Raw genomic sequence first — 27,638 nt, forward strand, 5'->3', positions numbered from 1 at the left:
GAAACTCTTTTTTACTGTCAAAGCAAAGCGTTAACCAATACAACCTGCATTAAGTACTCTTTAGTCCTTTGGAGCCATCCCTGTCAACTTACCTTCTTCATAATCAACCAAAAGCTTTCTAAGAAAGTTGCACTACTTCAGTTGCAAAGAAGGAAGTCCAAAAGAGATGGAATGTTCCATAGAGTCAGACACAGCTAATTCATACTGAATTATTCTCACTGCATAAATGTCTGTGCAAATGACAAACTTTAATAAGCCTTCAAAGCTGACACAGTATTTATCACTGATTAAATTTTTAAAATCAAAGTAACTATGGCTTTTACAGACATGTTTAGATTAAGACTGACATTAATGCTGTATATCAGTTCAAATCACTTGCAATTATGCAGGTGCTCAAGCAGCCTGTACTTCAGTCATTTTGAGGCTAAATTGGGGCAGAGAACCCACGGCTCCATATTGGAGAACAAAGCTCTGGGACACTCTTAAGGCCTTTACAGACACTGTTTTTCTAATATAGAATATTTTAAAAGCTTTCCTCTGTGGACTGTAAATGTGTAAACTGTTCTTGCTGGAAACAAGAAATAGTAGTAGACAATCTTGCAATGAGAGTCTGTATAACACCTAAGATACCCAGGAGAGCAAATTAAGGTTTTATGAAAAATTTCCAACTTCTATGTATATGACTTTGCAAATATAACATTATTGTTTTACTGTAATTGTGTATATACCTGCACATACCTGAAATTGCTGGTTGGGGGGGTGATACATGTCCAGAATACGTTATATTTTTTGTACATTTCTGGCTACAATTTTAAAAAAAACTGCAATTCCTCTGGTGATGAAAGCAGATTAACAAAATGAAATTCCACCACAGAGTTCAAGTTATGCACCATACTTCATTAATATTTAATTTTTTGCAGCACTCCAAATGCACAGAGAAGTTATCAGAGAATGATTTTTTTTTTCTTCTTAAGAGTTAGAAGGCATTTGATCATAACTGCTGAAGTAAATTAAATGGCATTTCAAGAGCAGCCAAGTAAAAATGCTGAAGGCACAAAGGAGTTTTGATATCCAGGAAATCACTATTAATTTCAACTGCATAAAATGGGATACAAGATGGTATGAACCATTTGCTATTTGTCATCTGTTTCATTTGATTGGAAATGTATGGTATTTATCAGTCAGTAGAGTGGAAATAGAATTTGCTGTAAATGATAAAGGATGTAAAAAAAAATTATAGGTAAAAGGAGCAATGGGAGAATATGTATAGATATCTCTTATCAAAGCATATGATAGCTTTCACTTGGGCTGACTACAAAGATACTTTATTATACTGATTAGTATTTTTTGGTGAGAAAATTTCTAGGTTAAACAGAACTTAATAGAACCTAAAGGGTATTACTGAAATTTATTTGGCAGTACATTTGACAGCACCCAAATATAAGAAAAAAAAAAAAGAAGAAGAAATATTAATCACTACTGCCATGATATGGAAGCCATTTAAAGAAAGTTTCCTGTAGAAATGAAGCCTCACCCATTTTTTAATTCTTAGATTTGATAATTTCCTGGTCCATATCCAACACATCAGGATGACTACAGTTTTCACCACAGTGCCAGTAATTCCTGAAGAATAATTCTACAATGCTCTAACAGACAAGGCTACAGCTTTTCATGAGCTACACTTGGGTAACAAACTAATAGGAAGAGATATCAAAAGTGTTGATATTAATGAAATTATATTAATAGGCATTAATGGATTAGGTCCCACATTCTGACTATTACTTTTAACAGCTTCTGTTTTTAGGCAGTCTTCAGATTCCAGAGGGCACAGATGGAGGACCAACTTTAGTAAGCAGTTTATTAGCCTTTCTGATTTTATTAATTGTGTATGATACAATAACACCTAATCATGTAAAGTAAGATTAAAGATCCTGACACCCACAGCACAGGAACTAACAGACTAATTTTTTGTTCTTTTCTCTATAGACTAATAATATATTTAGAATAATTACTCTGAAAATAGTAAAGAATTAAATCAGCTAATTGCATATAACTTAAAAAAGTCTCTTAATTAATAAACCATACAGTCTCTGACATTACAATTTATATTCTTCAAGAGAAAAATAAAGTGCAAAAATACATAACAATAAACAACAGACAATTAACAACAATTTTTTTTGATTATATTCTATCACAATTAATGTTGGCCCTGCAGTTCATCTTTCTACTTTGACAGCTCCTTAGACTATTTACATAGATTAATTCTTGCAGTATTGGCATTTCCTAATATGTGGTTTTGAACAAGCCACTGCACAATCCTGACACCAGTGAGGAGACCTCTTCAGTGTCCTTCCTGAACTAGGTCCTGCCTGTCCTGAGGGTTACCTTATGTATCGGGGCAGTTTGCCACAGCTGATAAAGGCTGTGACACTACTGAACACCTTCCTACCAACTGAAGACATAAAGAACTGAAAATGTCATGCAGACTGAGGCAAAGCAAACAGAAATTATGCATTTTTTTTGGAAATAAAAGACCACAAGGAGCGTACAATCATTCTCCATCAGCAGATAAAGCAGGACCATAGTAAACTGTGCATTTGTCAGTTTTATGGCCTAAAAAATTAGTAGCAAGTGGTTTTCCCTCAGGGTAAAATTAGAGTTTTTTAACATTACGTATTTTTATTTTACACATAGCTTAAGACTCTAAAGTAAAGTAAAATTGTGGAGTCTGCCTAAACCTTTTGGATTTCAGATTCTGTATTTAGATCCAAAGATGATTATAACTGTTCATGTTTTACTTTTAACTAAGTCAGTCCTCAGGAAAAAAAAAAACAAAAAAACCACAGAATTTTTTTCAAAATGAAATTTGATCAGAGTACAACTCAACCCGAAAATTCTCATGTGAAAGAGCCTTCACACTCAGCCATGAATGTATAGGTCCAGTGATGATTCTTTCTTTACCAATACCCTAAACGGGCAAAATGTCACTAAGATCGTTCTCAGAGATTCATTTATCCATACCTATAACGTTACATAGATACTTGAATAGAAGGGAAGAGACACTTGGTAAGTTAAAAATATGACTTTTAAGTATTAAAAAAATAGATTAAAATACGCATAGTTTTATTTTTTCATAGATACTGAAACCCGTGTTTCTATCAAGGAGCACAGAATAAGTACATGTATAAAGTGGTTACAGTTTTACCTGCACCTTGTCCGTGGCTGCCTAAGGAAACTTTAAAACTTTAGTTAGAAACTGCCACAAGGTGCATTATTGCAGATCCTAATTTTCCAGAAACAACTCAAAACGTAGAGTGTGCAGTTTTCCATGTAGTCTACAAGCAAATAGATTTTCTGCAATCCAGCAGTAAAAAGGCCTGAGCTCTCCCAAGCAAGCAGTCCAGCAATTAAAAGTTGAGCATTAAACTACAAAGAGGCAACACTGGTTTTATGACAGTTGTTAAACCACCTATATTGGTCTTGCAATATTAATAATTGAAAAAAAACCCGAATAAAACCAATTTTTCTTATTAAACGGTCTCAATGGAATTAAAATAACGTATTAAGTTCTTTTTAAGGATATCTGATGCTCAACATTACAGAGGGATCCTTTTAGTGGTTCTAAGCTTCTTGCTCATCCCTGGTAAATGAATCATAAAAAAAATACCCCATAACATGAAATCAGGTGAACTGTGAAAGATTAGATTAATACTACAGGGTGATTCAGTGCCAATAAACGAATGAGGAAGGGGGAAGGGTGGTCTTCTATGTGTGAAACTGTTGTGCTTCTTACCTCCAAAGCTTTCAAACGCTCCAATAGCAATTTTGTCTTTTCTTTTTCCTCCTCAGTGCTGCTGCTTTCACTTCTTGAATCTTCATCTGCCAGTGTGTGAATTTTTTCCATGCCTTCTTTACATCTCCTACTGTCTTCTGACAGCTTTTCCTGAAATGGTATTTGGAAAATGTCATTACTCACAGGTGCAAATGAAGTTAACTATGCAAATATCTTCAATTCTCCCTTGTATGTGAATGAAAAAAGAGCAAGTTGCTAGTGACATGATTAAAGTACTGAATAAGTAGAGTCATGAAGGGTCTGTGAAACATGTTGCTATGCCAATTCTGCAAGTGTATTCACAACTTAACTTCTACATCTAGTTAGATTTTTGAAAAGCAGAACTCATCATCCCTTTAATAAAATAACTTCCATTTTCTTCTTTAAAAATTGCAATGAAAATTGAACATACCAGCGTTCAATGGAAGCATTTTGCCACTGAGACATAAAACAGTTTATTGAGGAAAAGCTAACATATGTTCATGCCTAATGTATTTCACCTTTCATCTAGAGCTAATATTTGAATGACTAAATAATAGGCTGAGAATCGAGTTACCACATGAATACTGATTTAAAGATCCACACTAACATATGACTGGAGAGAACCAAACTGACAGCAAAAACTCCAGAAGTGCCCCAGTCTGTTATAAGCCAGTCAGACTGGGTTGTTATCAGCTGCTGCTGCTGAGTGGACCGTGGCTGCCGAGTTTTACAAGTGGTCTACAAAAAGGAGAGGATTGAACAGTGAATCCTGCTCACTCCATTAATTGTGTGTCTGAGTTCTCTGTTGAGAGAGAGAGTGAAACACAGCAAGCAAAACATCAAGACCCAAAGCAGGCAGTGCCTGCCTGACATTGCCCAAAATGACAAGGCATATGAGGAAAAAGAGAATTACACAGATGTACAGAGTGGACAATCGTTGGAGCACAACACCAACGGCATGGGCTCTACCTTGTAAAACACCTTCTCTAATCATATGAGCAGATCCAGTGTGACAACTAATGAGCAGATTAAAAATGGAAAATGTCAGGTAAATCAGCATTTAAATACTGGGTGTCAGCATAAACCTAGAGAAGTTTTTCAATGAGCATTTAGTTTTCTTTCTGATAATTCTTAAATACAAAGGCTCATACTTTCATGATCTTTGGGTTAGTCCATAAGTGGGATTCATTTCCCATAACTACTGCACAACATGAACTCTGTCTAAGCATAAAAGTATGCATTTTCATGAAGAACTGATCCAGCTTGAATAACTGTGCAAATACAACTCTCTGAGAGCTAATAGCAAGGCATTATCTTAAATAAAACCCATAAATGTAACTGAATTAAATATCAGCACTGAGGATCTCATTTATAACAATGTCTTTTTAAAATATTAACTAGCTTAGAAATTGATTATTACTATGTTAAAACTTTAATTAAGTATTAATTTTGTAACCTATGGGCTTAATTACTGAATACCCTTACACAAACCATAAGGCACAGATCTCATTCTGAGCCCCAAAACATAGATGTCAAAGAGCCACTCCATCAGGTTTCCAACAATAGTTGGAAAATTAGTTGTGATCCTGGTCACAAAGGAACCATAAATACAGTACTTGGGATTTTTTTGCCTGTTTGCTACTCACCAATGCAACAACCAAGTATCTGTAAAAGAGCCATTAAACCGTTTTTCCTTCAAGTTGCCCCAAGGAGTGCACTGAGATAAAACACTTCAATGAATTCAGGGGAAAAAAATGACAAAGGTATCTCTCTGTTGCAATTCATGCACAAACAATTATTTTTAGGAGAGAATGTGACATGAATCAGATGTGGCTAACAATAGAAGAAAACATAAACATGTGCACAGGGACACCTTCCTTGCAGAAAGTCAGGGCAGCAATTTCAAAGGACAGGTAGAAGAAAGCACAGTTTATGACGTTTCATTACAGAAACTTCTCACAGAGTAAATCCCAGTCACATAAAGAAGTAACTCATTCATCTTCTAATTACAAAATATGATGAACTTTGCAGAAGAATGACAAAATCAAGAACACACATCCTGTTTTACTGTGATGTGCACCAGAACACCTCAAGACACTTAGTACTGTTAGCCCTGCCTGAGTGTTGAAGCGCAGCTCATGTAGTTCCAAAACCAGTTTATTACTGAGGGATAATAAACGAGTTTCAGTGTTTCAGGCATGGACTGAAAAGGTCCCTGATATGTCACCCACCCTACCTGGAAAAGCTGCAGAACAGAAGAAAACACTATTAACCTCAGAATTTGTGCTAAGACATGTCATGCACTGAGGGCACCACCCCGACACTTTCACCAGTTCCACCTGGGTGATATCCAGTAAGGATAGAGTGAAAAATCCACACTTGAGGAAGCAAAGGAAACAGGTACCCTTTGTGCCAAAGTCAAGTCAAGTAAGAGGGAGGATAAGAAAAGCTTTTTGAATGACAGAAGCCTCTGGAGAGTGCAATATCTGTTAATATCAAAGGCAGCTGACTACTGGGGAAGGAAGGAAGGGGCAGAGAGATCTGCACGAGGAAATTATCTCCTGCATGATGCTGGTCAAATGCTACAGAAATCTCTGCAGTGAGGAGGCTAAAGGCAGCAAACAATGGTGTAAAAGCAGCTGATACCTATTTTTCCCCAGAGTCCTATACTTCTTGTGTTACCTCAAGTAAAGACACCCCTGAACAGTCTCTGCAGTGTGCCTCATGTATTGCACAGTCACAATGCAGGCTGGGTTTTCAAGCTGGATAGCAAAATCCTCTCCAGGTCCCAAGACCAGCAAAGGCAGAATAAGTGCTACCCTGCTGATCAGTGCAGTTTAATTTCTGTGAAAAGGTAACAGATGGAAATGGTGCTCTGGAAGTAAGCTGGACAGCAAAAAAAAAAAAAGAAAAAGCAATAACCCAGCTTTGGGTTTCCCAGACCAATGAATTTAAGACACATGCCTGTACCATGAGAGAATGCAAACACAGCAGCCTGATGAAAATTCTACAGTAAAGGCTCATCTACATCTCTAATGCTCTGTGTCAACAAAGGGACAATAAAAATATTAAAAATTCAAATCTTACTGAGACTAGGATTATGCTGCTCACTGCAGACCCGTTCCCACAGAAATTAATGAGAAACTTCCAGTCGAGTCCCACATTGTGTAAGCTTCTCAAGCTGCTTTAAACTGTCATTGCTTTTCTGAAACCAACAGTATTTCGCAAATCTTAAATGACATCTTGCCCTGACCATTATTTCTAAGTATTCAGTTTGCTCTATAAATCAAACAAACAGTGCACTGATGATGAACCCTTTGATGGAACACTATGGGCCCTATAGCCAATAGAAAACAAGAGATGGAAACAGTCCCGGCAGCCTGGAAATGGCAAGCTTTCCAGAATCAATGAGAAGATATAAATCACTAAAGACATTGATCTATGAAGCTGTACAATGCAGTGGCCTGACTGAGACTTATCAGAAAGCTGGTTTTCAGTTAGCTGGACTAGGAAAGAGCAGTATAATACTCCCCCTTTCCACTAATAAATAAAGTAAGAACGATAAATTATGAGAGCAGGTAATCCACCTGAAATTACAAGTGATAATTTACTGGAATTTTTAGAATGTGAAGCCAATCTTCTCTCTTCCACCCACCTTTCAGCATACTGAACAAGAAAATGTTTTCACTGTTTATAAACAAGGAATAACAATAGTGATATAAAATATCAACTGGAACCTTTCAAAAGGTAAGAGAACTAACTGCCTATTTTAGAAATTACCTTCTCCTTCATCTCAAGAAAGTCAAAAGTCTGCTAACCTCCTGGACCCAGAATTAGTCATTGGGATGCCTTTCCTCTAAGAAGTGTCACCTTTTAGCAGAACAAACAAGTGTCAAAGGGACACTTAACCAGCTATTTCTTAACTATTACTATTTCAGAAATTATGTTACTTTTAAAGTTTTACTGGCAGTATCATCAGTTGTCTGTCCTTTGCATTTTCTTCTTTCTAAGATGCTTTCTAGGAATGACACCACCCAACTACACACATACAAAAAAAAAAAAAAAAAAAAAAGGAAAATATGAGCTCACTTTAAAATATTTCAGTTTGGAACTATGAAATGGCAAACCAAGAAGAGTAAAAAAAGCCAGGTGACCAAAAAAAAAAAAAAGTAGCTTGAAAAAGTTTTTCTAGATTTTCTTTTTTTTTTTTTTTTTTACACTGCAAACTATGATTAGGTACTAATTGGGATTGAGGCTCTTTCTGTGGTAGTAACAACAAACACATGATATAAAATGAGGAAGGTACCTGTTGCAGGCAAGAGAGAAGATGGAGTCAGACACATCCTGTACGTGGCATAATGAAAAGACTAGACACAATGGACACAGCTTAGAACATGAAAAATAGCAATTAGATATTAGAAAGACCCTTTGTTGGTTTTTTTGATTCCTGTTAGTGTGGTCATATGGTGACTGCAACAGGTTACCCAGGGACATTCCTGAATCACATAGATATTGCAAAGTTCACTGGACGAGTGCCTATAATAATACAACATGGCATAACCTAATACTGGATATAACTGGATCTTGGCTTTACAGCACTGATTATAAACACCAATCCTTCATGAGGACATGTGACAAAATTCTGACTGAAGCAAACAAGAATTAAAAAAAGATCTTTGAGATGCTGATTTTCCCAATGAGTGTTGGATGACATGAATTGCTTGTCTGGAAACTGGTAAGTAATAATTAGAGATGACATCTTTGCTAAGGATCATTTTCATGTGATAAACACAAGTCCTCCAGAGAAGTAAAGTTTTTCAGATGCAGTGCAGTAAGGATCCCTCAGATACGAAAGATGTCTGTTTCAATTTTGGGTGTCAGATTGTGATGTCTGGGTGGGATTTTCCTTTATGAACTCCTTTTAATTCTTCAGCTTCTGAAATTTATTAGAAATGAAGGTTTTATAATGGTTACAAATTCAGATTCTTCTGAGAGTCATGCCTGCAATTTTCCAAAAACACACTTTAATCACACATTAATCACTCAGGAATAAAATATATGTAGGATATATAATTAAATAGAGCTTATGATTGCTCATAACCACTCATTTGAGAAAAAAAATATTCACAATGTAGTTATTAACTGATCATGTATAGAGGCAGTGGTAATAGGCATTCAAGAATCCAGTCCTCATGGAACCCAAGGTATGCAGCTATCTCAGCACCTCAAAACATTCAGCACTCTCTGTGGAGTCTCCAAAGCTTCCAAAGGACTTTCTAAACAAGGTATTTACTGAATAGTTATCTTAGGTTTCAGTGACTGAATTTGAAGAGTATATGACTCTACACTTCTAACACTTTCTCCAACAAAGACAGACTGACCTCTAAACCCAAACTGCAGTTTAAAAATCCATACACCGAATTGTTTATGTATGCACTGGTTTTGGCTGGGGTAGAATTACCTATCTTCACAGAAGCTGGAATGGGGCTGTGTTTTGGATTTGTGTTGGAAACAGTGTTGATAACACCAAAATGTTTTGTTACTGCTGAGCAGACATTACACAGAGCCAAGACCCTTTCTGCCTCTCACTTCACCCCACCAGTGAGGGGGCTGGGGATGCACAAGGAGATGAGGGGGGACACAGCCAGGACAGCTGACCCCAATTGACCCAAGGCATGTCCCTGATCACATGGCATCAAACTCATCAATATCCTAGGAGGAAAGTTGGCTTGGATCCACTGCTTGGGGACTGGCTGGGCATCGCTCAGTTTGGGGTCAGTAATTTGCATCACTTATTTTGTTTCTATCTTCGTTATTTTCCTTTGCATTACAACTTTTTGCTGTTATTGTTATAATAATTCAATTACTAAACTGTTCTTATGTCAATCCATGAGCTTTCTCACTTCTAGCCTTTTGATTCTCTTCTCCCCACCCTGATGGAGGAGGGTGTGAGGTTTAGTTGCCAGCTGGGGCTAAACCAAAACAATGTAATTATAAATTGTCAATGCTTTTCCTTGCAAGGCCAGTCCATAGTCTTGATGTATTCTTAGATTATGTCTTTTCAGTGTTCTTTCCACTGCAGACCTCCTAGTGTTCACCACTATTCACTGAGAATGAGCAGTATAAAATGACTATTGATGAAGATAAAAACTCTAGATGAGGGTTTCTTTGTATTATCATTTTAAAAAACTGCCTCAAGCTATGCACAAGTAGCTCAATCTGACTGCACAAGCTGAAAGAAGGCAACAACTGCTCCAAGGACCACTGACTTAACATTCCAACAAGGTTAAAATTGTTTTCCGAGGGTACCTTGCTCCCCTTTCTCCCTCAGCATCACCTTTTTCTTTCTAAATAAGCCCTTTGAAAATTTGCAGAATCTTCTGGTATGTTTTATAACCTACTTCATTTAGCACAACCTGAGATGTATAAAAGACATGTATATTAAGCCAGAGCAATGTGAAGTGAGACTGAGGAATTCACAAAGAGTGTCCCGCAAGATGCTCAGTACAGGAGCAGTTATTGATGTCTCTGTGACCTGAACATATTGTTTCCATATGCAACTTTTAAAAAATTTTTCTTTTTTTTTTGCTAATTTTCTTTATTTTTTTTATTTATCCCACACAATGACCCAGGTCTAGAAAAAACCCAAATTACAACAGAGCAAACAAGTTCGAATAAAAGAAAAAAAAAATTACATGCAACTAAAATTACATGCAATCTAAATGTTCTCTAAGACTACAAATACGATTTCTAGTTTATCTTTCTTACTTCTATCTATGAATTCAGCTATTTTCTCTTGCTTTCTTTTCTCCCAGTGGAAGAACAGGCTAAAATATAGCTTTGCTTTAGATAGCACATCAGCAAGTGTAATAATAATATATTTTTGTTTAGCTAACAGCTTTTGTTCAGAACAAGCTGACCAAAATTGAAGGAAAACAAAGGACTGCAACAAATCACAAAATTTCACAGAAATACCCCAAATTTAACATTACCATTGTCAGGGAAAACATATTAAGTTCTTCTTTTTCATCTCTGGGTTTCACTTACAAAGTGAGGAGAGCGAGCAGCAGCATTCCCTAGATTAAATACACATGATGGATAAGACGACAAAGCACGTACTTTACGTTTCTGATATGTGCCTCCTTCCACTCGAGTATCAATCTAAATGCACTACGTATTATTCTTCACTCAAAACACTCCTCACTAGTCCAAGCTATCATCCCTCTTGAACAGTTCTGCAGTAACATTAATAAATTTCCCGATGATGCTTTTATTGGCTGTTCCAAGCATCAGAAACATGCATTTCTTTTGAGAAAGTTTAGATCAAAAAGGACCATTAAAGAAGAGAACCTTCACAGTGAACTTCACACTTAAGTGTTCTCAACAGATCAGGGCTTTTCATCCCCAGGTCACCAGAGCGGGTGTCAAAGTGACTTGGTCACTAACCTGGTGACCAAGTACTGCTGTTGACCCCGTCCTGTCTTTAGTGAATGGATATTCACACTACCAACAGCACTCTCACCTCTGGCACTTTGCCTGTTAGAAGTGAAATCAAAGACTGACCATTCTGGAGGGGGTTCTGCCAAGCCAGGTTTCAGGCACATCCCTTCTCAAAATGGAAGGCTTAGTTACACTGATTAACAAAGTATTCAGGCAGAAAAAAAAGAATTGTTCTAGAAGCTAAGCTGTTTCTTCTTCAAATGTGTATATATAGTAATGAGACAAATATGCATTCAGATATTTCATGCAAATATTCTCTTATAAATTGGTTCATTACAGTACCATACTTAAAGTAATAATCTTTCCTTCCTGGAAACCTGTATTAGCACTTAAACTTTTGTGAAGCAGTTTGTAAGTATTAAAGTGACTACACTTGACTAAAGTGATGGTATTAAAATCTCTACCTTTGACTGAAGTACAAATAAGCCTAGCTATTCTAAAATTCAAATTCAGTAAATTTTATATAACAGTAATTAAGGCAACAGAATTACTCTGGAATTTAAATTGCTAGAAATAAGCCAATTTTCTTTCCCTCGTATTTTGGAATGAGAGCAATGTATGAACTAACTAGTTCTCACCATAAGCACAACTGCAGAAGCTGACTTAAGGGAAAAAAATTGGTATATTACTACATAACCAGGTAATTTTTTTTTGCAAATGCCAGGGAATAGTTGTCTTGCCACCCAGTCTTGTCATTAAAAGTTCTGAAAGAAGATCAGGATGCATCTTGACACAAAAATAAAATGTAGGAACAATCATTTCAGACCAGATAAAAACCTCAATTTTTCAAATATGTTATTATAGTTCAGATTAACTTTTCCTGACCAGAAGCACATATTCTTTCCAAAATAAATACTGGTGTATTGCTAAGTGTGTTCTTCTCTTAAAATAATTTTCAAAGATGGGATGGTTGTGGATACAGAATAATCTTCCTTTTTGACCTCAGAAAAGAAGTAAATTTTTAGATTTTTTTTCCAAAATTCTTAAAATTTAATTCATAGCATTGCTTTCTGTTTGCTTGAGAATACCAATGAAATAATGTCAAAATGCAGAATGAACAATATCTTTTAGGGAGATGTGGAAGTCGGGAGAGAGTGTGTCACTAGGCCACATGTAAGACCCAGGCTTGGAATAACAAGGAACACAAACTGGTTACACAAGTTTTGTGTCTAAACACTTCTGCCACTAGACAGCTGATGGCACTAAATGGCCTCTATTATTTCTTATTCATTATCCTCACTCAGAAAATGCAGCGATTTGATAGATAGAAATTCTTATTTACTTGCTAGACCCTCTTGCCCAATCTCTTCAATACCAGCCCAGGGTGGGCAATGTGTCAGCAAAGCACATCTGGATCCTCACAGGGATCTGGAGAGGCTACACACAGGCAAGACTCTCTTATTAAAATCTTCTCCTCTGCTGAGGAGCCAAGTGGGGCGGGAAGTGGCACTGGTTTCCACGGGAAACACGGGATGGATTCCTCACACAGCCACAGCGTGGGCTGCCCTGGGCCTGTGTACCAGCACAGCCCTGCTGTGGGCAGCCCTGATTTATCCTCTGAGAGGAACATATGCAGATAAGGAGCCACCACTTGGCCTTCACACACAAAGGTGCTGGCATCTCTCCAAGCAGCAGGCAGATAATCTTAAAACTGGTGTTTGCTATAAATTCCAGGAGGCTACTCCAGTCTCTGAGGGCTACCAAGCAGAAGCATACAAGTGTCATACCCTTTTCTTTCAAATACATCCTCTGGATTAGAAAAAAAGGCAGTCAGAAGAACACCATTAAGGGCAAGATTAGGTCTACAGAGAACATCCTGTCCATAAATGGGAAGTCCCTGTATACATCAGGACGACCTGTGTCGGTCAGGCTGTGAACACCATCACCAGCTTGCTTCCCAAAGAGTGGCTCTAGAATTTCTGTTATGCCTGTTGCAGATCTATAGGATTCTGGCAACGTACAGGGGTTGACCTTGTGGATTCATTCCAAAAGTTAGAACTAGAAGAAAGATACAGCAAAAGATAGAAACACTATATAGTAGAGGGAAATTTAAATCTAGAAATACAGTCAGTGTAATATAAAATAGTATCATCAAAGCAGTCAATCTTCACACCTTGTCACTGTAGATATGTAGATGTATGATGGGTCAAAGTGGTTGTATAATATGCCAATCTATATTTGGGACCTCCTATGTGCTTCTGCAAACTTAGTATTTCAAAGATTGGCATTGCATTCTCAAAGTAAACCCCTGATGGCAAGAAAGATGCTCATCTAAATTACAGAGTCAGTCAAGAACTGTGGGTGATTGGGTATAGTCAAAGACCATGCAAACATATAGATAACTTTTGTGTAAACACAGGACATCCTCATTTTGCTTTCTCTTTAGTTTTACTTGTACCTTGTTTTGCACTATAGCCAAGACCAGGTTGGATGGAGCTTTCAGCAATCTGGTTTAGTGAAAGGTGTCTCTGCCCATGGCTGGGGAGTTGGAACAAGATGTTCTTTAATGTCCTTTACAACCCAAACCATTCTATAACTACAGAGTATGATTCTGGGAAGGAAAGAACAGCTTGTTTTCTGAGAAACAGGCACACAAATGGCACATTTCAGTTATGAGACTTTGTTGTGTTAAACATAGCTCAATTGCTGTGCTGCTGTATTACAAACAACCAGAAAGGGATAACTCTTAGCACATATGTTCCTTGCAACAAAATTGTAATTTTGAACAGTGTCTGAGGAGCAGCATCATTCTCTTTTGGGGGTAAGAATCCAACCTCAAATTAGTTAAATATGGGAACAAATATTTATCAGAATCTTTGCTTAGTAGTGGAAACATATGAGATGAAAAGCCATAAGGAATTAGTTACTGAGGTAGCCCTGGATTTCCTGTATGGAAAAGCAGTGCAGCAGCAAGTGCTTGTGTCCTTGACAGCCCAGGATTTCCGGTGGAGTTCCCAAGAGTGGCTACTCTTCTGTCCTTCTCATGAGACACAAAACTGCTAATATTTGCCTAGCAAAGTACTTCTGAGTAGCTTAGGAGGCCTGGTTGATGTAGTCTCCTGTGGGCACTTCCATTCCAGAAATACTTTCTGCAATAGACGTTAGCATTAAAAATCCTGTGTGGATTTTAGCTAGGGAATTCAACCAGTGCCCTTTTTTCAATTCATGGCCATGCCCTATCTACAAAATGTTAGATATCAACGGCCTGAGCATTAAGCTTGTATAATTTTGTGTTAAGATAAAATTATATTGCCAATAGTTACAGTTTTTCTTCTCATGAAAGAGCTGTTGACACCAACGGCTGTGCAAATTAGAAGTGACAGTCATAACAACTGTTCCATATTCGACTATCACAAAGCATGCAGATAAAATATTGGGTTGATCTGGCCAACAATGCCACCTGAAGCGTGCCTGTATCACTTATGTATGATTTTTACCTCTCCAGTGTGACTGCACCATGTCTGTCCTGAGCTTCAGTGCACATATTGACAATTCCAGAATTATAACAAATTGTGAACTTACAACAAATTCTCTTCCTCATTTGTTTTGATCGCTGCACACTGACATAAAGTCAAAATTAATTAAAAAAACCTTTGAAAGCCTTTGGGTGATCTGTAATCAGTTAAGACTCCATCTAGATAACCAGTATTGTGATCAAACAGGAAAGAGACTCTAGTTTTGACATCCAAATCAAAAGGACAAACTTAGGAAGGGAAGTCTGCTGGCTGTTTGTTTTAATGTCTGGGTTACAGTACTGCACACCAGTATTTCTGGGGAGCACTCTCCCTTTTGGGTAAAGTATTGTGTCTTGAATGAGAATAGCATTAATACATGAGCTATTGGCTTGGCCTTTCATGATCTTAGTTTTAGGTGGGCAACGTCTCTTGGAAACACCATAGCTCTTCCTTGCTAGAGCCTTTTAGTCAAGTAAACTTTAAAACAAGAAATATGGTTCATGGCAATTCAAATCATATGAATTCTTGTCTACATTTATGTGAGCATTCGTTATAAATTTTCCCTCAATTTTTATGTAAAATGATAACAAAGGAGAATTTTATTTAAAATCCTGCTTCTAAATTCATTTACCCTAAAGAAATTACAAAACCCACCTGTAAATCCGGAAAATTAAAATCCCATAGGGCAGCTAGCTCTATGGAAAGAGAATATTTTGTTTTAAGTAAGAATAATGGTAAGAACTAGCAAAATATTGCAATAACACTGCATGCTCTAGGCTCCACCTTATTATTATTATTCTAACATTATCACTATGCAACATTTAATGTTCATTAGTAAGAATATTTATTCTAGAGTCAGGCATATTGGTATTATAATAAGAACTCAATTTCATACATCCCAGAACAATAATTAGATTTGTGAAAAAACAAACTATGTAGACAATGGCCAATAGATCAAAAGCATTTATTGCACAGAGTTATCTTTTACGGCTATTCAGATATTAACTTGAACAAGCTTCACACACTAAAATTAACTCAGCATGTTGTCAGAGAATAAGGGACATATGTTGGTAAGTCCCACTGGTGATCACCTCATTTGTCCCCATTTGTTATGAAATACATGGTTGTGAATCTGCAGTAAAATCCTTTACTGCACTGAGTGATCACATAGTTTTGATTGTATCACAGAGAACAGGTGAGATGCAGAACATGTTCTGTAAGGATGGTTTCCAAACAATCTTAGTATTTCTACATTCAGTGAGTTTTGTGTATGTTTATGAAGATATATATATATAAAACACCTGGAATTCAGATCATAACAATTTTTTTCCCTCATGTTAGCTCATATCTATACTTCCATTTACAAATACAGGTTGACAATATTGTTATCATGTTCCCAAAAAACTGGAAACATCAGTGCTTTTAAGAAACACTCATGTTCTATTCCCAGCCGTGAATTACCCTTACAAAATATATCAAAAACCTGTCTAAATACATTTGGAAAGATACAAATGAAGTGCTTCTATTGCAATATTGATGTAGCTTGCCAAATCTGGACACAGTATCTACAATAAAATTCATCATCTATTTACACAATAGTTTTTTTCCAAGACTTGCACACAGCTGGTTTCAATAACATATTAATGATTCCTATAATGCTTTTTTAATATGTTTTTCAATGCTAAAACTCCTGGTAAACATTTCAGACCAGAGATTCTTTGCCAGCTCTCTGTTTTGAAGAGCCTTTCAGGTATGGGCTTTTACTGTTACTCACGGTTGTTGCCTACATCACAGTTTTTATGTGTGACTGGATAACGAGCACACACCGAGTGAACCCAACCCTGACCTACATAGCAGGGAGCCATATGAGGGCAGGAATGCACTGCTTTGCACGTGGACAGAGCCATTCCTCGAAATTCCCAGAAAACAAGCTATTTGTTCAGAAGCTTGTCATAGAACTGAACAAAAGGGATGTGAGGATGAATGAGTCAGAGACAACGTTCTGCATTTTGGATCTGTTTTACCGGTCACAGACTGGTGTATGATGCAGTAGCCTGGCTATTCCTCCAGGAAAGGAAAACCCATTGCCTCTGAGACATGGATTAGGATAGGAAATTCATAAGCAAAGAAGATTGCATACTGGCAATATGGAAGAAATAAAAATAGTTTAAAAACAAGCTGAGTGATATGAGTGAAAATGTTCTCAGGAACAGGAAGAGAACAGGAAGGGAAGGAAGCAACGCAATGTGCAGAATTAAAATAATCCCAGAGTAACAGGTAGATGGGTGTTTTAATGTCCCAGGATAGAGGCAGCTTCACTCTATAAGAAAGAATGTCTCCAATTTGGGGAATTTGATCTGACTACCACTCAGCAGGTTCAAACAAAACCTCGTGTCCAGAAAGGGAAAAAAAGGGGACAGTTTTCTAGGTGGAGGGGGCTGTTTGTTAGAGCTGAAGGAAAACAAAGAACTGTTCTTGCTATCACTAGCTGGGCAAAACTGCCTCCTTCTTCTGTTGTTGGTCAGGAAATAAACCCAAGCAATATTACACAAAACACACCATGGCACCCACTCTCCTGGCTGGGTGGAGACAACAAAGGTCTCTGTTAGTATGGCCCCAAAGCGGAAAAAGACAGGACTACAACCAATTTTTTTTTTTTTTTCCCAAAAAAATTAAGTGGTACCACCTCACTGTGGTTTCCATGGTAAGACAGCACAAAGAAAAGCAGACAATAAAATCATTCCAGATGTCTGTTATGAACAGACAGAGAAGTAATCCACCTTAAACAGAGACTAACATTAAGCCCAATTCAGAGAAGGATGTATGGATTTAAACTCTGAACTAAGAAAGGGGAACTGAGTTTCATTTTTGCATCCCAAAAGGATAGGTACAGATAAAATATAGATGCTTTTGGCACCAGTTTCTAAGAGCACACTGTGCTATTATAACTTCAACAAAAAGTTTAATTCGTCCTGAAATTAAATTTTACAGGTTATTATTTTAACAAGAAAATTTGATTATTTTGGAAGGTTAATCTAAAAGATTCCTTTCTCTTCAATCCAAGCTTAAAATGAAAATTTAATTACAGTGATAAATACTCTCCAATATACATTTTTGTTTAGCTATATTGCTTTACTTTTGATCCATCAGCTGTAAGAATAGACTAATATAACCAGAATTTTTGAAAAGTGTTTTATCTGAAGGATCTCTACCTAGTATAGACTTTAATATATTATTTCAGTATTTTATGCTTTATAAGAATGCTTACTCCACTTAAAAAGATACAGTATAGGACTGACTTCATTAAGTGTTGTGTTTTTTTTTTTTTTTTAAAGAATTCATGTGTCAAATATTTTATTAACTGGAATGTATCTCACTCCTGTTTCCAGATCCTTAAAAAGGTTTTCCACCATCTCAGGTTCACTGTTTCCAGAATACAACAGCACATTAGGAAAATGTAAAACTCTCCTGTCTTATAAACAGAGCTGTTTCCCTTTTAAAAACCTCTAAAATCTTTCTCTCCTAAATTCTTTCCTGAGGCACTCTCAATAAAATCACCCTTTACCTCAAGTGAGGGTGATAAAACACACCTGCCACAAGCAGTGATAAGGAACCATGGAGCTTGATATGGAAGCCTCACACCCAGTAAGAACATGAGTGGATAAAATTATCCATCACAATCTGAAGGTCAAGTTATCAGAAACATCTGTTTACTAGAGATGCTGGAACATATGACTTAAAATATTAAGTGCTTTAATAAAGTCTTCAAAACTAGTTTCTCTGTCCCCTGTGAACTGTGAGGAGCAACAACTGCAGATAACACAATGACAATAAAAGTGAAAAACATAAAACTCTGGTGAGAGAGCACCTTGGGAAAATGTATGTAGTACCAACTACCACTTACAAGTATTCATAACTAACAAACAAATAGAGGAAACAATGCCAGACATTTATCTCAGCAGTGCAACTTCGGTTTTAAAGAAGTTTTTTATCACAAGAAAACAGGTAATGAGTCATTAATACCTGATATACCTTCATGATATTGACAGTTCCTTCTCCATGTTGGCCTGTGGATCCTTGGCTCTGTAGCAGATTTCTCACTGTCTCCTCCATTCTAGAGAAGAAAAATATTTATAAAAGTCAACTGTATGGAAAAAATTTACGAGTTGCATTCAGCGTTTTTGTTCTTTACAAGAGCCTAATGCATCCATGGCTACCATGAAATTAATATTTAAAGACAATCCTAGCCTTGTAATGTTCTCATGCTCCACGTTATGAATAACACATTAAGGGCACTCTTTCATCTTTTGAATATGCACAGTAATTAGTTGTTTTGTTAAAATCCTACAGGAGCTCAGTTACAAAACCTAAAACCAAATGTGTGCAAAAGACATCACCTTGTCAACAGTGCAACCATGATAAAATTAGTATCATTTAGGAACAATCAGTCAAGATTAAAAAACACACAACCTGCTGTATTACGAGCCAATAGTCAGGTTGGTGCAATTCAGACAGACTGTCTATTACATTACAAGTATTCACTTGCTGTGTTATAGGTGTAGCAGAGTGTGCCAGTACATTGGTTTATGGGGGCACAGATGCTGAACACATTCACCCTTCTCTGCCCTTTCAAAGGGACGTAAAAAGCAAGTGCAGGCTACAATCTGGTACCACCATCTCATGAAAATGTAATCAGCCTCAGCTCCATCAGTGAAGGGAGGAAGGCTTGCACTTCCATTTTAGAAGGTGTTAATAGACAACATCAAAAGTTGTCTTTGATCTGCACACATTCATCAAGCATGTTAGGACTGATAATAACACTAACCCTGCTGAACAGAGGCTGCTCAGAATAAAGAGTTCTGCTCCTTCTCACAATAGGAATGCTGGAAATAACGGCAGCCACCTATAAAACACCGGTTCCATTCAAGGTTGATGAGAAATTAAATCCCATGGGCTTAGGAGATGTCACTGAGGTGGACCACAAATAAAGGGTCTGGGACTATAGCTGGTTTCAGCTCTGTGAGAATGGGTAAGAGGAGGAAAAGAATCAAAAGCCAAAAAAGCAATGGAAAGATCGGAAATTTCCAAGCAATTGGAAAAATGCTGAGTGCCAATTCCAGCCAAAGGTCCTCATGCATCTTCCCATGTCCTACACAGGTTCTCAGCCCTGTAGAGCTTCTTCTTCATCTGTGAAGATGCAAGTTTTCCTCACTCCCCCTTTCATATTTTCTGCTCTTTTCCTTTTAAGCACTCTCAGACCCTTGACAGAGTTGGAAAAACAGCCCAGCTGGAACAGGGGCTGGAGAAGGGAAAACTGCTGTGGCACAGGCATATGGGTGACATGAAAGCAGAAGAGAGAAAGGAATACCTTGAGTCATGTTGCTGATACCCTGTATATTAAAACAGTGACCTTGAAGAAAGAGCCAGTATTCCTAAACATGTCAGACCAGAAACTGCCTGCTGTTGTTTATGTTTACTGTGTTTAGGGAAACATGACTTTTGAGTAGTATCCTTTCCAAATGCAATCGAGCAGAAGAATTATTCAGAGTGTATCTTTTTTTTTATTTGTTTATTTCTAAGGTAACAGTCCAGTAAGACAGCAAATATTAGCTAACTGCTCTGGCCAAAGGCCAATATTTATAGGATCCTTATTGTCTTTCTGTCCTTTCAGTCTTATCAGAACGAATTGGCATTGGTTAATTTAGCAACAGTATGATGTTATTCCAGGTTTTCTCCTTTCAAGTCAGCCCACTGTGCTACTGTTCAAGAAGCCAACATTGGGTGTTCATTCTACTCAGATGAACACTGACACTCTACTTATTTGTATGATGTTTTTTTGTCATTGATGTGCAGACTTTTACACTGCCAGAATGCCCACAGAATAGTTGGACCATCTGTTGACCAAATGTGCATAAAAACAAGCCAGCTCTAATCTCTAGTGCAGACAGTGGTGCAATTTTTCAGTTGCAGATTGGAACCATTTCTGCTCATAGGCTGACCTTAATCAGATGCCTTTTACATGAAAAAACTTATCCTTTTGGTTTTCATAACATAAATTCCTGTGCAGTCCTCACTGAAAAACTTAATTTCTTAACATGCTCATCATTTCATTTTTAAATTAATGGTGTAATAGGATTCTTTATTATTCTGTGTATCTATGCATATGCAGCTCCAACTCTAGTCCCTCACAACGTTCTTCCAAATTAATAAACAAGTAAAAATGGAAAAAAAGAATAGATTCAAATAGCACTAAGTCATGGGTTTTCAATGTAGACCTAAAATATCAATGAAAATAAAGTCTGCCTGCATATTACTATGTTCACTTAAACCAGCTCAGTAAAATTATGAAGAATTCTTATATTCAGTGGGTCCTTTAATCTTCAGTTAAACTCAGATGATCTATTTTCGACCACAGGCCTGTCTTACTGAACAGCCTTACAGGAGTCTGACAAGCACAAGGTTTCTTGGGGGAAACACAAACTCCTCCCACTGGCACTCAAATTTTTAAGCAATAGATTAATCTTTGCAACACGACAAAGAGCTCAGTTAAACACGTTTGAGACTTCTGTTGTTTTGTTGTTTGCAGCTGTTATAAAAGTTTCTAGGAGTTGAGAGCTATGAAGTTGAACCACGGGCATATCAAGAGACAGTGTCCGTGTGGCCATGTCACTATGGAACCAGCAGTGGGAGGACCTTACAAGGCTTTGGGTACTCATGGAATATATGAAAAAAGTTGGAGAAAACTACTTGCTACCAAAGAAAGTGGGAAGTGAAATATGCTTAAAGTCAAATTTACTGCAAAGCTCTGGTGGCCAATGTTGCTCTGGTGGCAGTGGCAGAAGCTGCTGCTTCTCCACTAGCATTTTTAGGAAAGACTGACTAACCAAACACGGTACAGGAGGATAATCAAGACTTGTTTCTTATCAGTGAGAATCTTTAAAGCATGGCACAGTAATTGAAAAGTGATTGCTTTCTTATGTTCTAAAATACTCTCCACAGTGACAGTACATGCCAGGATGATTTAGTATAAACTCTATTTAAAGAATGCAAAAATAGTTGAGCCTCTATCAATTTAGCTTGAGATCCCATGTTTTGCTCCATGAACACAGCTTCTGAAGGACAGCAAATTTTGGAAGTGAAACAGAAAAATTATGAGCTTTACAAAGGGCTATTTTTGTGCATCAATCTATATTTTTCCTTCTGGTAATCACAAAAGGTTATCTCCTCTAGGTTGTGATTCTGATATCCCAGCTGGACCCACTCCAACATCAAGCACTTCCCAATTACATCTAGGATAGTTATCCCCACGCGTGCATTCTGCCTGTTAGCTGGACTATGCTAAAAACACTGTTTTGCCAGGGATTCTCTCTATCTTATGTAACTATCAAGCTGTTAAAATCTGCAAAACCAGTTTCTAAAGCTCATCACTTCTGAGTCTACATTCTTCAAGCACTATTTAAGAACAGTTATTTTCCCCTTTCTTCAGTATTCTATCTACTGTCTTTTCATGCGAAGCATCTCTTTTAGTACCACCAAATTTTCTGTTGAATAGAATATTGATGTTTTCTTTAAACTGAAGTGTTCCTTTCAACTTCTGTTTTTAAAAAAATCTAGGGGCGTTTTCTACAGGAAAAATAAATGAAATATGTTTGATACAAGCTTAAGTTTTGTGGCAAAACTCAGTTTATAGGAGAGAAACAGTCCTCTACCACGGCTAACCTAAGGATAAATTTCTCAAAGCACAAAAAGAAAAGAAATGAGGCATTGAGAAAACAGAATCTGTTCATGAAACAGAAGAGTTTAAGGAACATAAAATATTAAATGCTGCTGTGTAAAGCACCATCAAGCTTCCATTTGGAAGATTATCTGCAATTACAATCATCAGTGTTCAGGAGCACCTCATCCAGAGCTGATTCCATGAAGGGACTCCTCTGAAGCTGTTTAGAAGAAATGACAGCCTGTGCCATGAGAAGAGACTGAACAATTTATCTTGCTCAACTTCAGAGACCAAGGACTTTAAGACCATGTATTACTTACACAAAAGAACCAGTGAGAAAAATGTGAAAGAAAACTACATCAACCTAAGCCCAATGATTGACAAAAGAGTTTGGGATATAGTGCTTAGAAATACATTTGGGCTGGAATAAGAATGTCTTTAATAATTGTAAAAATGAAATTCTGAACCATTCTGCTATACAGAGCAACAGAATGAGAAATCCAAACAGTTTTAAGCCAGAGTTGAGTCATTTATGAAATTATTTACACATCAGAGTCAAGAGCTGAGGATTTGAATTTATGATCTTCAGGTACTTGCTGCTATTCCTCATAAAAAAAAAATCGGTCATTCCTACACTTAAAATATGTAATTTGCCCTGTGCTGTTGAGAGAATACCAGGAAATCAATTCATTTGCTACGGACAGTTATTTATTTTGGTTTTGTTTCTGAGTGTGTTTCTGTTCAAGGGGGCAAAAAGAACCTACGAAAAGGGGGAAACGTCATTCCCAGGGAGCAGCCCACAGTGCACAGATGCTCATATGTTCAAGATGGTAGAAGGAAGCTTCCTCTGCATTTTTGCTGGAGTCTTGCTTTTAATGCTTCTTATCATCTTTATGACAGCTCTGCTGCCTCCATCTCCTGCCTGGCCCTGCTGGTGCAACTCAAAAGTGCCAGAGCACAGTTTCAGCCAGTGCAGGCTGGGCAGACCCTGACAGGGTTGATGCATCATTGCTGGACAATTAAGCTCCTGAATTTCCTCTCAGTTTTCTCAGGACCATAATTTTGCAAAACATCCTTTGTGCCATCCCGCAGCAATGACGTGGTCAGAGAACCTGCTCATTTTGTGTCTCTCCCAGTTCTGTCATAAATAAATGCTCTCTATAGCCTGTGCTCTGTTCAGCCATGTCCCACACAGCCCTTTTTACAGTTCACCCTCCAAGGGACAGGCAGCATGTAGAAGGTGCACAACAGTTTCAACCTCTTCTCCCTTGACCTACTTCCTTCAAGATTTCCACAGGCTGACAGCTACCTTTTGCTAGGTGCTATCACCTTCCCTTTTCATCACCCGGAAGCTGATGTGACAGTACTTGGTTGGTAATTTCAAATGTATGTCACAAGAATTTCTTCAACTTGATACTGACTTAGTCTTACACAGATGTGTCCGGAGGTTTCTACAGAATCTTACGGCAGCAGTTTAGCTTTATATATCAGCTTTTTCCTTCTCCTCATGCCCTGCACCAGGGGCAGGATTCTTTTTAAAGTCTTAGAGAAAAAATATCAATAACAGATCTATCTCTATCTTCAGCTTAACTTCCTACAATGTACTTAAAATTCTCAGGTGAATATTTTCTTGCAGGTCTTATCTGTGAGAAAGTTAAGCTTCCTGCCTCTCTCCTAGTCTCTAGTTTAAGTCTCTTGACTTCTATTTTTAATTATAGATTTCCTAGGACGTGGTCTGGGTTTCAGCTCCTTGGGCTGTCTCAGCCCTCCCTACCACCTGATCACAAATGAAGGAGCAGGTTCCCATGTGGTTTCTCAGCTCTTGTGAACCAGCCCGTATTTTCGCCAGCTGGACTTCAGCTGTCTCTGTGGAGGCTGCAATCTGTCTGGTCTCGGTGGCAAACTATGTGCCTCTGTCCAAGCCTCCTATCTCTCTCTCCAAATCCATAATCCAACCAAACAAAAAGCTTCTCTCTGGCTTATCTCCCAGAAAAATCTTTTTTCTTACTCATTCATAGTTTTGAGTTTCAGGTTTGGGGTTACCTGCATCTCCCTTCCCTCACCACTCCATTCAAAGTTCTGCAATGGATCAGATTAGACTTTCTCCTTATAGCAAGCTCCTCAACCTACCAAAAGGCTTCAAAGCAAACAAACACACATCCCCTGCTCCTGAACAAATAAAAAAATCCATGTTTTAGATAAGGCACCAGATCTTTTTAAACAGAGAAAATATCAAAGTGGTTTTACAAGATAAAACAGAAACAAAAAAAAGCAGTTCCTGTTTATTGCATCCTTGTAAGAGTGTCTTTCCTTCTACCTGGCTTCAATTAAATTAGTAGCTGCCTGAAATGCAGACTCTGCTTACTCCTCTCTGGCCCCAGGGATTTCCATTAGCAACAGACAGAGCTGCCTGCTCTCCCCAGCTCTCCCCTGCTCTGCAGGCTCATCTCCAGACTGTGCAGTGACCTGCCAGCCACACCGACAGCCTTGACACCCTCTGCAAGCCATGGTGGTCCCTCCTTCCCAGGGCCCTGTCCTCGCGTGGTTATTAGCCCACGGCTTCGAGGGCAGGTGGCCAGGAGACAAACACAAGCTTTTCCAAAGAATTAGAAAGAGATTAAAAAAAGAGAGAAGTGAAAACAGATATGTGATAAACTTAAGAGAACTGACAGATGGGAAACGCTGGGGCTCTCAAGCCCAAGGGGTTTTCAGTTCTGCTTAGGATACAGCATTGGTACATCCCTTATAGCAGTGTGCTTGGCAAAGCCTGCAGAATGCACAATATCTGTCCTTAATATTTCAGTTGGAAAATAAAGTAATAACTTTGATAATAGCAACAGAAAGACATACATGTAATGTATAATTTATGTTTATTTCTTATTAATCTAGAAATATCAAGACAAATCCTCCTCCTTCAGCATCATCACTGCTGTTTCTTCACCACAGGCTCGGGACAGCCAGTTCAGCCCTGTGGCATTTGCTAGTGGGAAATCCAAACTGCACAAGCCATGCTCTTTTCACATACTCATCCAAAACTCTCCTTCCAAAACCATACTCCAAGCATACTCAAGCTGTTGCCCTAAGACCAAGCTACCTAAGGAAGAGAAGCATCATAAGTATCTTGAGGGTGATAAGAGCAACTATCCTATGGAAACACTGGAATGAAACACGTCTCAAGCTGCAGTCACATGAGTTGAGGAGGATCCTTCTTCTGATGGACAGCCTAATCAGGTGCTCTGTCCCCTAGACCATACCACCACTTAAAATTACATGGAATTGAAAGACTGAGCACAACTTTTACTTCGTTGAACAACTGACCATTGAACCCAGTGGAAATTATCAAGGTATCCTTAAAATAACATGAGTATGTGCCTTGAGCCTCAGACAAGTTGTGTAGGATTTTGAAAGACCTCAGCATTGGCATATCACTGCTCCCACACAAGTCTGAATTCTGTTATCATGCAATGGCAGGCCTGACATTTCTCTGAAACTGCTCTAACTACCATCTGAGCCAGGAAATGTTGGAAGTGTTTCCATTGTCTCAGTCACACAGATTTCACTCATCAAACTTCTATCTACAGCAAAAAGCTTCTGAGCTGCAACAGAAACCAGTGGTAATGTTTATTTCTGTGTTGACAGATAGACAAATGCCATATGGACTGTATGGGAGTCTTCCATCACCAGCCCTGGATATGATTTTGTAAGTTACAGGGATGGAGGATTAAACAAAAAAGAGTCCAAGACTAAGCCTCACAGAAAAGCTTCTCACAGGTAATTGAAAAGATTTTTCTACCAAAAAGGTTGTCCCTCCTACAATTCCCCAGTGACATATTTGGGACCTCAGGACAGGAAATATTTTCATTAACTATAAGTGGATGGAACTGGACACATACAGAAAGTTATTTCTCGTGTCAGCTTAAACATATGCTCATAATTTCAAACTATATTCATGCTGGAGGCACCAAAAATAGTCACAACTAAAAGCTTCAGAAAAAAATTACAGAAAACTATACAAACAGACTGCTAATATTTCTAATTTCAAACAATAGTGGGTTCTTACTTCTTTCTTGTTTTCTACATTTTAAACAAATATTCATTTTCCCATATTTACAAATGTATAGCTAGATAGATATACCTATCAGGTCCTCCAAACACACATATTTAAATATAAGCACCCCGATACAGATAGACCACTACTGCTTTAAGTTACTTACAGGAATGAAAAGCTACTCAAAACTAAAAAGCTCTTTTTCAATTCTGAGTCGCAGTTTCAAGATGGTACCGAGACCACCTTGACACAACTACATAAATTTCTGCGTGTTTCCCAGGAATAGGGAAGATAATCTGTGGAGGGAGGCAGCTTTCGTGGGGTTGAAGCAGATACAAGCGAAATGTGAGATGTAAATGAAGTCTATCATCAAGGAGCATTTGCAGAACACACCACAATGCAAACAAGCTGTTGCATTTTCATGCTACGCAGCCCATCACAAAGCTTTCAGGCACTGACTGAGAAGTGATGTGGTGACACCCACCTTTGCTGTCAGAGTACAAACCATAGCTGTAAGAAAGCTGAAGACAGGAAGGAGTTCTATTTTTCCTTCTGCAGAAATTATCACGACTTGTTTCCACCCTCTCTGACTCCCCAGTCAAATGCTTATATGCAAACCACTTAAAATATATAACTCTTCTGATTAAGTGGCTAGTGGGCTTGTATGTTATTGCTGTACAGAGAGATACAATTCTTTTGACTAAGTGGCTACTAAATATGCATACCCTTAAGGTTGTTCAGAAAGTTCCATTATATTGAGCAGCAAACAAGATGCCCTGATGCCTTCAGAGGAAAAGACTGTACGAAGTTTTACTAAATCCTTGTATTCTTTTTCACGTAAAATGTTATTTGTGAGTTTAATGACTTAAAAAAACTAATTACCAGTTGAATTAATGGTACTCTAAATAAACAAACATTCAAGAAATCATCCCTGGTTTGGTTCAATAAGCTAAATCTTACATCAAAAATCAAATTCATATGAAAGTTCCAGCTCCTTCTTGACATTGTACAGCCAACTGCAAAGGCCAAACACCTGCAAATGTAACTACACAGGACCCACATATGAGAGGAAACCTTCCCACTTTGAATTTGAATCACCCTAAA

General features: G+C 37.8%; 1 protein-coding gene across 1 annotated transcript in view; it reads right to left on the bottom strand.

Annotated features, from left to right (window-relative positions):
- Positions 1 to 3,715: 3,715 nt before the first annotated feature.
- The window catches only part of LOC114062072 (nck-associated protein 5-like), a gene marked incomplete at its 3' end in the record, with an annotated part of 231,969 nt that continues 208,046 nt past the window's right edge, over positions 3,716 to 27,638 (bottom strand). The window contains exons 5-6 of the mRNA XM_027893111.1: positions 18,793 to 18,883; positions 3,716 to 3,943 (exon numbers count right to left, since the gene is read on the bottom strand). Of these exons, the coding sequence (XP_027748912.1) occupies positions 3,716 to 3,943; positions 18,793 to 18,883 (319 nt within the window). The remainder of the gene's footprint in view (positions 3,944 to 18,792; positions 18,884 to 27,638) is intronic.

This window comes from Empidonax traillii, unplaced genomic scaffold (assembly GCF_003031625.1).
Source record: "Empidonax traillii isolate 1590-97213 ecotype Southwest subspecies unplaced genomic scaffold, ASM303162v1 scaffold381:size621868, whole genome shotgun sequence".
NCBI classification, from domain to species: Eukaryota; Metazoa; Chordata; class Aves; order Passeriformes; family Tyrannidae; genus Empidonax; species Empidonax traillii.